The sequence below is a fragment of the Cuculus canorus genome, chromosome 7 (assembly GCF_017976375.1).
Source record: "Cuculus canorus isolate bCucCan1 chromosome 7, bCucCan1.pri, whole genome shotgun sequence".
Lineage (NCBI taxonomy): Eukaryota > Metazoa > Chordata > Aves > Cuculiformes > Cuculidae > Cuculus > Cuculus canorus.
In genome coordinates this window covers 16,308,514-16,321,331 of record NC_071407.1, presented here as the reverse complement: position 1 = coordinate 16,321,331, position 12,818 = coordinate 16,308,514, and the positions used below count along the sequence as shown (strand labels likewise).

General features: G+C 38.5%; 2 protein-coding genes across 9 annotated transcripts in view; one reads left to right on the top strand and one right to left on the bottom strand.

The window, feature by feature from the left end:
* DNTT (DNA nucleotidylexotransferase) overlaps positions 1-12,818 on the top strand; it is a 162,289-nt gene that overhangs the window by 16,377 nt on the left and 133,094 nt on the right. The gene's annotated exons all lie outside the window — the stretch shown is intronic.
* BLNK (B cell linker) overlaps positions 1-12,818 on the bottom strand; it is a 94,337-nt gene that overhangs the window by 64,927 nt on the left and 16,592 nt on the right. For all 3 annotated transcript variants that reach the window (XM_054072224.1, XM_054072222.1, XM_054072223.1), the window contains exon 3: positions 315-361. In XM_054072224.1, coding sequence (XP_053928199.1) covers positions 315-361 — 47 coding nt within the window. The remainder of the gene's footprint in view (positions 1-314; positions 362-12,818) is intronic.

Here is a 12,818-nt window from a genome sequence, read left to right as displayed (position 1 = left end):
TAAAGAGCTTTTGTATTCCAAAAGAAGTTGAACTTGTACTTTTCCTAATATTAAGCTTGTCCCTCTCTGGTCTGAGGAAGAACATCACCCAGGAACTGGTGCAAAAGAGACTTCGTCAGCAGGTCTGAACCACAGTTCTTGTAAATCATCCAGGCTTCTAATCCTGAGGAAGTTCCACCCCCATCAATTAATGCCCTTCACATAAGCAGGATTTTCCATTTCTAGTTTTTCCTTATTTATTAATAGAGAAACTGTTAGAGTACAACAAAGTATTTGTTATTTAATGGGAAAGTAGAAAATAATGAGCAACTTACGGCTGGTGCATTATTTTGAATTGGCTCAGCTCGTAATCTGATACATTCTGAAAAGAGAGAAAAAAGGTTTTGCATTTTAAATAAAGATCAATTTAATCAAGAACAATGCATTAAGTGAATTGTGTTACATTTTAGTCACGCGTTTTGCTTAGTGAACTAAGCAAAGACCTAAAAATTAGTTTTTATTTTTGTAGGTACACGGTTGTTGCATCTTGGTTAATGCTTAACTTTTTATCACTGGCCTGTTGTAACATTTCTGGAAAGCTGGTAGCACACACTGCATTGTTAAACTGGAATTTAACCAGGCATGTGGCAGATTAAATTAGGCTGGTTAATGAATCATTCAAAAAGTGATAAGCAAGCCGTTTCAAATGGTCTCTTTCCACCTCCACCACAGAATGTCTTTGGATTTTTTTCCACTGAAATCAGGAGATTAGTAGAACAATGGCCGAGTAGAATATTACTTTAACAATGGTTGGGAGACTGTTATCTCCCAGTTCGGTCTATTCTTGTGCTAAACTTCTGCACAAGTCCTCAACCTACAAAAAACTAGGGATGAAAAAGAAATAGAATTTTGTGTGTACCACCTTGGCACATACAGTGCCTGTTCTAGTACGCAGCTTGAGTTTTAAGATAGTCCAAATTAAACCTTTTTTTAATCTATGGCTTTTCCTTTAGTGTAAAATTTCCCGTGAAATCTCTGAATCGTACCCACTCCAAGTGTATGATTGCATATTTTCAGTCCAGAAAGCTGCTAATGCTAGATTTCAACAGGGGATAGGTCAGGCTGAAAACTTGTCCATTTAATAGATGTAATTCTAACCCTCATTCTATTTTTTTTTTTTTTTGTGTGTCAGAAAGAGGAAATTATTTACTTGTTTCTTGAGACTTCCTAGGCACACCTGTAAGGGATGCAACATCTCAGAAATGGATACTTTCAGTGACTTTAGTGATACTGAGTTCATTGTAATGTGATTGATGTTTGCCCAGCTCTCTGTTTTTCTGAATAACACCACTCATTAGTCCCATTTTAAACTGTTTTGCCTTTTCTCTGACCATATCATCAGCATAATAGAGGAGTTTGTATCAGGCATACAAAATGAGACAGTAAAAAGAAGTGTTTGAGACAAGGAATTCATGTAAGATCTCAGAGAATAGGTATTTCCCCTGCCTGTACTTAAATTCAAGGGAATATCTGCATTTCTTTAGTTCTTTGATATATTTATTGTGAAGAACCTCCTACATTTAATAGTTCAGCATGTAATTATACCATAACAAAGAGCAGCTGTATACGAGGTCTAGAGACTAACCCTATAGCTTGGGAACCAAGAGTGGGAAGGGAGAGACAAAGAGACTGTTATAGAACATATTCTGACCTGTCACAGTGAGACGAGGCTAAACTCAGTTGCCTTACTGAGTATGAGTGGACACTTGTTCAAATATAGACATTTTCTTACCCTTAGACAGAAAATATCAGTGTGCACCAGCCCACAATGCTTTGTTTGTGAAGCAGTTTTTAGCTAGCAACATCACTGTGCTCGAGCACTCTATTTGCCAGACTTGTCTCCCGCTTCCCGAAGATCACGGTGGTGCTCAAAGGAGCAGTAGAAATTTTGTCAATAGATGTGAAAGCAGAAATGCCAGAGATCCTCAACAGCCTTTCAGAGAATGATCTGTGGAACTGCTTTGAGCGTTGGCAGCATTGAATGCAGCTGTGTGTCAGCTCAGAAGGGAACTATTTTGGTGATCATAGCTGATTTTCTTAAGCTGTTAAATAGAAAGAGTTACAGGCACAGTCTCTTTATTTTTCTGTCAGACCTGTATCTACACGTAGTGGATATGGTAATTAGTAGATGATGTAGCAGATCTAGAAATCACCAACTACCTGAGGAAATTTAAAACTATAGTGAGCTGTCTGATTGCCACACAAGCCCATCTGGGCTCCCCAGACAGTGTCAGCTGGAATGATGACTCACTAAATTGCCTCTCATCAATGAGCAGCAATATTAAGGCCGTTTCCTCCTCTATCACCCTCGCTCCTTCCACCTTCTAAATAAGAGGAGAAAGTAGCTATGTTTTTTGTTGTAAGGATTTGTTTCTTATTCACCCTCTTTTCTTTGCAAAATAGAGTATTTAAACTTTTACTTTGTGTGTGTTAAGATTGAGGTATAATCACTGTAATTCTTTCTGCCTTTCCAAGCTGGTGTTTGCTGGAATATGCTGCTTAAGCAGCAAATGCTGTGTGTTGGGGCAAATCAAACGCATTTTTGACTAGCAATTGAACTTACTAGATGAGGAAGCTATGAATCTAAGCATTTCCTATACTGGTGAATGTTTTATAGAAGGGGCATTAAACAGATTGCTCTTTTGGGTTTGTTTTTTTTTTTTTTGTTTTTTTTGTTTTTTTTTTTTTTTTCTGAGACAGCCTTCAATAAGGGCATTGACCTACGAGCCTCCCTGAGGTTTGAGGGGGTTGGCATCTATGGGTCCAGCTGAAAGGTAACTTTTCTCATTTTGTATGCTGCTTTTTTTACAGGAAGTTCCACCATGGATTGAAACTAAGAGCTAAATTTTAACAACAAAATCTTGGTCTTAAGAAAGAGTAGGAAAGTATCTTACGAACTCTAATTCTTCCGGTTTTAATTATCCCTTGCTCCTATTTTTCCTTATGTTATACGTTGTTAGTGATTCACATTGGAATGAATGCAATATTTTGCAAATGATTGTGTTTGATGGAGAAGTTAAAGTAGTTTCTTTCCTAGAGAAATTTGAATTACCAAGTATACAATGAGGAACTAAAGGGAACAGGGTGGGAGTTATTGTGGTTTTTGGTAATTACAGTTTCATATTAGAATGCAATTTAGAAAGCACAAGAAATTATGTTCTCTTCCAACCCGCTATTGATTTCCTCTTTTCTACTGGCTGCTTTATTTACCTGATGTCAATTTTCTTAGTAGCTCACTTACATAGGTCAGTAGCTAAGGGTAACCAAAACTCTTAGCTTGCAAATCAAGTCAGCCAGCTTTGTTCTGCAGATAGCATCGTGGAAGGAGAGAAATGCTCTAGTGGCGCAAATGTTTGAGGTGTGTCTCTCACTTCTTTACTTGCAAAGGCATGTCTTGGATCTGAACCTATGCTGCTGTAGCTGCTTGCCAGCATAGATGCAGAAAAAGGGCAAGCCTTACAATGAAAGCAAACAGAAGCTCAATTTCTGTACAATCTTGAACTGTAGTCCTGTAAGTAGGTCTTATGCATTTTTGTCTGGAAAAGTTTGGATGGACTCATGCACATGGGCTTTGCAGTACACACACAGTAAACTGGCATGTAAACTTGCAAATGGCCAGCATGTGTGTTGCTTACATGCCTTGGCTGGGTGGGACTTGGGGCATTTTGCAGACTTGGGGACACGTAGAGAATGACTGAGTAGGTAGGTAAGGGATGGCCAGCATGCAAAGGGAGCTCTGCCTTGAGGAAACTGAGTAAGTGTGGTAGGGAAGGTAAAGGGAATGGGATCCTTATATAAAATAAAATGTTCTAACATAATGTGTAACATGTATGGCACCTTCACCTGCTCTAGGTTTAGCATTTCTCTAAGGAAGGCTTCTGAGTCACAAATGCAGCTGTCAGAAGTGATGAGACCAAACATATTTTGGCCCCCAGGTTTGCTTTGGAGATATTTTTTTTTCATGCTTTCACAGTTCCTAGCTGAGGTTGTGCTAAGGGATATTTTAATAGAGTTATTGCCTCAAAATTTTTTTAATGCCTTTGAAGAAAGTTATCAATTCAGTTGACTGTAAGATACAGTCTGCAATTACATTTTTAAGTTCACATAAGTGCATCTTGTTCCCCTTCCTTATTTCTCAACCCCTCCTTGGAGGTTAGCACCTGCATAAGATTGTTATGGCTGCAGGTGCCAATAATAATTGAACAATCCAGGAGAGCCCTGAAGGAGCAGCAGAAGTCTGATGTGAATGAGGATGAGGGGATTCCTTTGACTTTATGATAAACAAGTCTTGTGTGTTACTAGGTGAGCTGTCAATACCTGATCAATAAAGCTGCATGTGAAGTGACACTGTTGTCATTACCTTACAATAATGTTGAGTTACTTACTGTAACATTGCCACTTTTAAGCGCAGACCAGTTTGGAGAGGTTTGCTGTGAAATAAGTTTGGATTTTTTTTAATTATTATTTTCTTCCCCTTTGTGTGTGTGTATACGTATCTCTTTATCTGTATCTATATATTGGAATGTGATAGGGTGTAATGAATTTGACTTCCTCAACATCATCTTCAACTTTTTTTGGGAAGTAAAGAACCCAGATTTATTTGATGTAAAGCAATTTAATGTTGTTATGGCAAAGTAAATGTATGATATACTATAAAAGCTGTACATTCAGTATGATCAACTTTATGTTAAGACTTATTTACGTTTATGGAATCTGTTTGGCAAAGACAAGAAGACCTGCAAGAAGCCGGGGCTATCAGGAATCCACAGCTACATTTTCCACTTCTGGGAATCAGAAATCTAGAGTGAAAATAAAAATGATCTGTATTCAGGTAGTCAATGTGAGTGAAAATCTGTAAAATTGTAGAGTTGTAATAAGTCATGTTAATGATATTTCTTATTAACTGTCATAGTAGAGTATCTGTGATTGATAAGAGAAGATCTTAGTAAAACTGTCCTTATGGAATATAAAAATACCCTTATGGAATAAGATCTCTTTGCTGTCCTCTAGAAATACAACCTGAGCTGTAGACTTTTGCCAGTGGTATCTGGCAAAAACTGTCACGTTGTCTCAACATGAGTAAATAATGTAATAAATGCGCAGTGGAATTTTTTTAGGTTTTTTTTTCTTAAATAAATAAGAGCTGTGCCTGACAGTGGGGGTAGGAAAAAAGCGGTAGAGAGGGTAAATAAAATGTGAAATTCCTAAAATTAAAGGTCAGTCCAGAAAGAATGGCATAATAAAGAAATTATTCTATTGTGAATGGAGAATTACTATTTTTAAGGTATTTGTATTTGTCCATTTTAAAGAGTATAAAGCTGACATCTAGTGGTAGCAAGAGCACTTTGTGTGTAAAGTGGCTTTGTAGTAAGACCTGTTTGCATAGCAGATTAATGGGTTGCAACTACATTACACACTGAAATTGCAATTCCCTGTACTTTAGACTAATTCAAATCCTATTTCTCTGCATTACAAATCAATCTTTCAAGTTAAATCTTGTTCCTTTAAGTAAGATCTTGCTTATGTAGTGCAATGTGTTGGTGTGTGTCCATCTTTATGAATGCGTGGTCTCCTACTACAGAAGTGTCATCCTGATGAACAGTTTCCATTAGAGAGGAAAAGGTTGGAAAGGGCCTTAGCATTAAAATACTTCCATACAAAAAGTGAGAATCAAGGTTAAAGAATCTCAGCAGGGTCACTGAGGAAATTGTTTTAGCAGCTACCAATTTTAGACTTGTTGTGAATAAACAGAAATCAGGCTTCTGAGCAGTGATACGTACTTTAGATGTGGTATTACTCAAAGCACAAGCTTTGCTGGGAGGGGAAGTAGGGCTTTATGATCAAGGCTCATATGTTGCATGAACTCGGGCAAGATGTGTGGAGTCTGAATCAAAAGAACATATAGGAAAGTGTTAAAATCATTCTCTTTGAAGATAAGAGTATGTTCAGTTCCTGGGGTCTGTACTTAAGTGTTTTTTGTGAGCCATAGTTGCTATCCTCATTTCTTAGTCATAATTTAATTCAAATAACATTTAAAAAAATTACTTTTCTATTTTCTTGCACATTTTGTCTAGCTTATTCAGATTTTAGTGTCTTTGAGGCAAAGAATCCTTGCTAAAACTTTTTTTTATTAAGGGGGAGGGGAAAAAGCAAAGTTATGCAAAAGTGAAATATTAATTTTTAAATGTCTTAGGGGTGCCATATTGATAGTCAAAGGGTGCAGTTTAAGATGAACGTAAAATAAAATGTAATAGGACGGCTCAAACCTATCTTCCAGACAATAAAATGAAAGGAATCAGTATCAGAAGGCTGCATGTAGACAGACACCAGTCTGAAGAAACAAGGAAAGGAAAAGTGTTTCAGTGAAAGTGTAATTAGAAGTGTCTAATAATAATAATAATGACAATCATAGTTTATTTTTTCAGGATTGACTGTTCATGGAAAAAATTGTCAAACTACATTGGTCATTTTTTAGCTACAAATATTTATTTTACAGTCTTCTCAGTTCATAATAATAATTTCAAATATTTCAAAGGTAAAAAAATGTTGGTAGCATAGTTCTAGTGGAACATAGATCAATGCAGTTTCAAGGCTGAGTTGAATCATGCTATGCTGCCTCTATCATTCCATCTCTGTTACTTTCAAAACACGGTGAATCATATTTGTTGAACACAAATGTTGACATTCTGCTATGAAACTAAAGTCACAGTTATAGAAGTGGTATAAGAAACAGCTGCTGTTATTTCAGATAGGCGAGCCTGTTTATTGCAGAGCTGCTCTGTAAGGATAAGATTAGTTGTTAATGGTCATGCCAGACAGAGCTGGGCAATACAGTCTTATCTGTCCTGAGCTGGTAATCCAGAGCGGGTACTTAATAGTTCTGATATACTTTTGACCTTTCAGGTCTGAGTGTGGGAGAGGTTGCAATGACATGAGGGCAACTGCTATAGGCAGAGTCCCTCTGGCTTCGTCTGCATTCACTGGGGCTTCTCTTTACTGCTTAGGCACTGATGCATTTCCAAAGCAGTGAAATCATTAGGATAAGTCATGCTAGGAACACCAGAATTGTTAGTATTCATGATATTGCTAAGATTTCACAGGAGCCATCTCTGCATTTGACTTACATAAGACCTTACATAGTACAAATGAAGCTGAGTTGGTAGCTGTGTTAGTAGCAAGGGAATATATTCAGGAAGTGCTTGGTGTTAATAGGACCGTGGGGACAGGTTATTTGGTCCACTGTGAATTTGTGAGCCATCAGAAAGTGCTGCTAGTATTTTGTCCTCAGGCATGGTTTTAGTTGAACAAAACTGCTCATCTAATGTGGTGTTACTGAGAGGTCTCTTCAACATGTTGTGGGAATTTGAGGTCTAGGTGTCTATCGTGCTGGCGGAACAGCAGAGTGTTTCACCTTTTTTAAAACAGTCAGGATTGCTTTAGCACTGCTGATGAAAATCTGTTTGTATTATTGCTGCTCTATCATTTCCACTGAAACCCAAAGTTTTTTTTCATTAAAAATTGCATTAGATTTAATCTACATTGAACTACCATATGGCCCTGCCAGAACTCCAAGGAGTCTGTACTGCATACCCTGCCACGTTTACCTAACAGTTGACATGTTGTAAACTTTTTTTTTTCCTTCAAGAAAAAGATATTTTCCTGCAGTGGTAGCTCAGCGAATCACTGTGGTTTACGTTATTTTGAGGAAGCTGCATTTTGCAATAGTACCAAAAGAGCACTTGTCTAAGGTTAACCATTTTTACTTTGAAAGGGGTCCAAGGAAAGATTAAACTAGTTGATCCTTTGCTCTCATGTAAGTTATGAGTGGGTTCGCCTTTATTAGTTTATGACCTAGGGTTTCCAGCTCGTTCTATAACCCAGGAGATGCTTGCTCACACTTGGCTATCCCAGAATTTTTTAAACCTGCTGTATTCAATCTTACGTGCTGAATGAACGATCCTTTCCCTGAAAGCTGGCTGCAGAAATAGCCTTGGTCTAAGACATTTATGTTGATTTGCAGCATAAATCTGTCTTTTTAGTAGATGTGATGGGAAAGTTCATATTTACTTTTCCTAGAACATGGGTTCTAGGTTCCCATTAGTCCCAGGCTGACCTGACGAAGAGATGGGAGGTTTCCAAGGTTCTTTCAGTAATTATACTATCTTCCTTACCGACAGTGTAATGCTGTGTGGGCTTAGTTCTGTATTTGCATGTCATTATTGAAAGGACACTTACTGGAACACAGAAAATAAAACCACTTCCCATATCTTTATTGTAATGTACTGCTGTATGCTTAAGCAAATTAAAATGGGTTTTGGTGTTTGAAAAAGGAAGCAAGTTGCCACATATAGAAATAACTGTGACCACTAGAAATTTAGCCTCAGCAAAAACCAGCAGAGGCTGCCACTGAAGTGGTCTGCAAGATTAGGAAGTCTGATTTTATTTTTTCCAATTTTTTTTTTTGTGAGAAAAGAGAATTCAGAAGAGCCAGCTGAAAGTCATCTAGCAGAATCGTTTATCTCTCAAAATGCTTGATTGTTTTGCAGGACTATTGTCATTTCATCAATGATTAACGATGTATAAAAAAAAATTGGTAGAGTTGAATAAATTTATTTTGGTGCATTTAATGTAAGTCCCAAATGAGGCACTTCAGTGCTACTGCCACCTAGACTTTAGTAAAGACTTTGACACCATTTCCCACAGCATTCGCCTGAAAAGAATGGCTACTTATGGCTTGGATGGGTGTGCACTTCACTGGCTAAAAAAATAGCTGGATGACTGGGCCTAGAGAGTTGTGGTGAATGGAGTTACATCTGGTTGGTGGCTGGTCACAAGTGGTGTTCCCCAGGGTTCAGTGTTTGGGCTGGTTTTGTTTAATATCTTTTTCAATTATCTAGACATGGGGATTGAGTGCGCCCTAAGTAAGTTTGCAGACGACACCAAGTTGGGTGAGAGTGTTCATCTGTTTGGTGCAAGGAAGGCTCTACAGAGGGATCTGGACAGGCAGGATCGATGGGCTGAGGCCAACTGTATAGGATTCAAGAAGGCCAAGTGCTGGTTCCTGCACTTGGGCTGCAAGCCCATGCAATGCTGTAGGCTTAGGAACATATGGTTGGAAAGCTGCCGGACCTACGGTTGTTGTTTGATGGCTGACTGAACATGAGCCAGCAGTGTTCCTAGGTGTCCAAAAAGGCCAATAGCATCATGGCTTGTATCAGAAATGGTGTGCCAGCAGGACTTGGGAAGTGATTGTCCTCCTGTTCTTGGCACCAGTGAGGCTGCATCTTGAATACTGTGTTCAGTTTTGGGCCCCTCACTGCAAGACAGACGTTGAGTTGCTGGAACGTCTGCAAAGAGGACAATGAAGCTGGTGAAGGGTCTTACGAGGGACTTGGGTTGTTTAGTCTGGAGAAGAAGAGGCTGAGGGGAGACTTTTGTTCTTTACAACTACCAAAAAGGAGGCTGTAATGAGGTGAGTGTTGGTATCTCCTCCCAAGTAACAAGTGATATCATAAGAGGAAATGGCTTCAAGCTGCACCAGGAAGGTTTGGGCTAGATATTGGGAAATGTTACTTTCCTGAAAGGCTTGTCAAGCATGGGAACAAGCTGCCCATGGAAGTGGTTGAGTCACCATCCCTGGAGGTATTTAAAAGATATGTAGATGTGGTGCTTAGGGACATGGTTCAGTGGTGAACTTGGCAATGTTAGGTTTCTGGTTGAACTCAATGTTCTTAAAAGTCTTTTCTAACATAAATGATTCTATGATGCTGTGAAACTGATCCTTCAAGTTATCCAGTTTGTTTACTGAGGAAAAAGAAGGAAGCAGGAGCTAAAATTTTTGTGCTGGTGGCGTTTTCAGTGTTTGAATATTGATGTAGTAAGAACAGTACTGTCTCGGATTGACAGCAGAGGCTGTCTTGGTGGAAGATGCTCTGTGCACTGCATTGAAAAACAAAAGTTCCCTTTATTTTCTGGGTATTAAGAATTTCCATCCTGCTTTCATGAGGGAGGCTGAAAATGACAACAGGAAATAGCACAGCAGGAATTAATTCTCAGGTCACTGATAGGTGAGAGTGGCAAGGACCCTTGTTACTTGGGAAAAGTCAAGTTATAATCCTACCGAAATCTTGCTATACAGGACAAATAATTGAACAGATTAGCTCTGCAGGTGTCTCAGCATGTTGGGAGCAATGGGATTAATACTGGAAAATCCCAGAAAGTGGAGGATTTTGGGCTTTCAGCTCTCCTCTGTTGGCCAAGGGCCTGGGAACTGTGCAGAAATGCTCCCTGCTGACACTGCCTGCAAAAGCAGCTGCCTTCCACTTTCCTGCGTCTGGACAAAGACAATAACTATAACAAGAAGTGGTGGGGAACAGCTGAGCCTGAAAAGGCTGTACAGAAGGGGTGTGAGAATTGTCTCGCCTCTCAGAGCGAATACTATGGCAGAAGCAGTCAGCAATCTTACAACTGCAACAGCGGTCTTAAAAGCAAAACCTGTATGTAAGAATATTCTTGAAAGATCAAGAAAGATCATATGCATAATTTTAAACATATTACATTTCATCAAAGGAAGTAGAAGTAGCTAACCTTAATGACAAGAATAAATGCCCTAACTGAATCAGAAACCAAATGTGACTTTGTACATGCCTGGCAGCTTCAAACACTCTGACGGCTGGCCACCTTCTCTTTAGCAATAAACCACATCATAAGCTCTTTGGACTTCTGCATTTAAGTAACAAAAAATATGTGCACATGGAAATATACCGAGCTACTTCATTTGAAAGTACTCTTTGGATAATGGGATAGACTTGCTGTACATTCTTTGATACTGTTTTATATTCCTGATGTGGTGCTTTAGTTCCACTGTTTAGCCTCAGTTTAATGATTGCAGTGTTCATAGCTATCTGGCATGGATAGTCTTTAGTTCATACAGTCATGAAAATATTGTGTATATATATCTATTGGAGTCTTGAAAATTAGCAGTTGATTTGCTTACCTCATCCACAGTAAGCAACATCACTAATAGTGGGTAATCACTGAGTCCGTCAGCACGACGGTGCCTTCTGCATTTCAGTAGCAGCTGAAATAACTTTGAGAAAAGATAGATTTTAAGGTGCTAGCAGCTTACTACAGTATGAGAGGGAACACCGTATACAGTTTTGATAATTTAGATAAGCAGTAGTATTATCAAGATTCAATATAACGAAGTTCCCTAACTATAAAGCATACGTGCTAGGTTTAAGTTGTGTTGAGAACTCAACCTTTGTGTCTGTTTTGTGTTGAAGAGAGCAGCTGCCTGTACTGTATGGAGCATGTGGTGCTGGTTCAAACAGAAGTTATTTTGGCTACTGGAGAAAGGCATATGTAGTAGATGCCTTCATTCAAAGCATGAACCTCATCTGTTTAGGGTGACAACATGGAAAGTGTGGATGAGGACTTCTAACATGGGGTGGAACGCATGTATAGCACAGGGCAGTGCACCCTCTCCTGCTCCTTGATGCTGTGCAGAGTGCGAGGTGATGGTCAGGGCAGCCCCAGCTGGTGAGAGCTACTTCTTGAAGGGGAAAAGCCGAAGATGACTGGCATAGTTTTAGCAGATTCTTACTAGAGAGGCTAAGACCTTCACAGAGTACTTCTCAAGAAATCTTCTACGAAGAAGTTAAGGACATTTGATTTAAACATCCCCTTGTTTTTTTCCAATTTGGAAATTTGTAAGCCTGTAAATATAACACTCCCTCCCCTTGCTATCTTTCTGGGATGCCATAAGATTTGTTAGCGTGCTTAAATGGTTTAATTAAAATCTTTTCTGGTCCAATGCAATAAGCAATGTCTCCTGTCAGTGCAGCGTGTTTGATACTAATGATACTTCCAGATGATAAATTGTTGTGGGACAGCTACAAAGCTAGAAAGTAACTTAATTTGATGGATTTGATTTTGTTATACTTCAGTTACCATGAGCTGAACAGATAATGCTAGTTAGAAAGAAGCAAAGGAAAAGGTGCTTTGTATGTTTCTCATCTCCTTTGTTCTTATATGGAACTTTAAAAGTGTAATGACCCATTTGTCAGTGACGTATAACTATCTATTACATGTTCAACTATTAGTTGCATTTCAGTAGGAAACGGAGATCATGCTTTGGATATGGGACTCAATATATTAGCTTAAACCAAGTTCCTAGTGTTCGTGTGTGTACTCCTCTGCAGAATATGAGTGTATAATAGTATGCAATATCTGTGTCTTTTCTATCTCCATATTGCTGCTTGGTCTTTTCACAAAAATGTTTATTTGGATTTCATGCTGGATCTGAGTACTTATTCAAGGTCCTGAGGCACCCAGTGTGAATCTCATTCCCTGCCCTGTCAGCACTACGGATCTTCAGAAATATAAATATCGGTCTTCTCTCTTCGACACTTGATGTTAGCCAAACAAGTCCATATCTACATCTGAAGTTTTCAATGTTTTAAGTATTCAGGCTATATAATCCTGCTCTGAGTATGTTCTGTATTGATTTTATAGTTTTTAGGTAGTGTTCAGGAATGGACTTGAAACAGACTTGTTGCTGTTTCTTGAAGTGACCCTAATTATTTGTGAACAAGGCAATTAAAAAGTGGGTTATAAAATTGATGCCAAATGTCATTGAAATTACTGTTCCACTGTATATAAGCACATGTGACACTCTTTTAGAAAAAAACCTGTTTCTACCAGTTTTTAAAATTTAAATTAAGTAGTTAGCAACTGTGGTTCTTGCAGTGCAAGATATAATAGGATATGTATTTAAA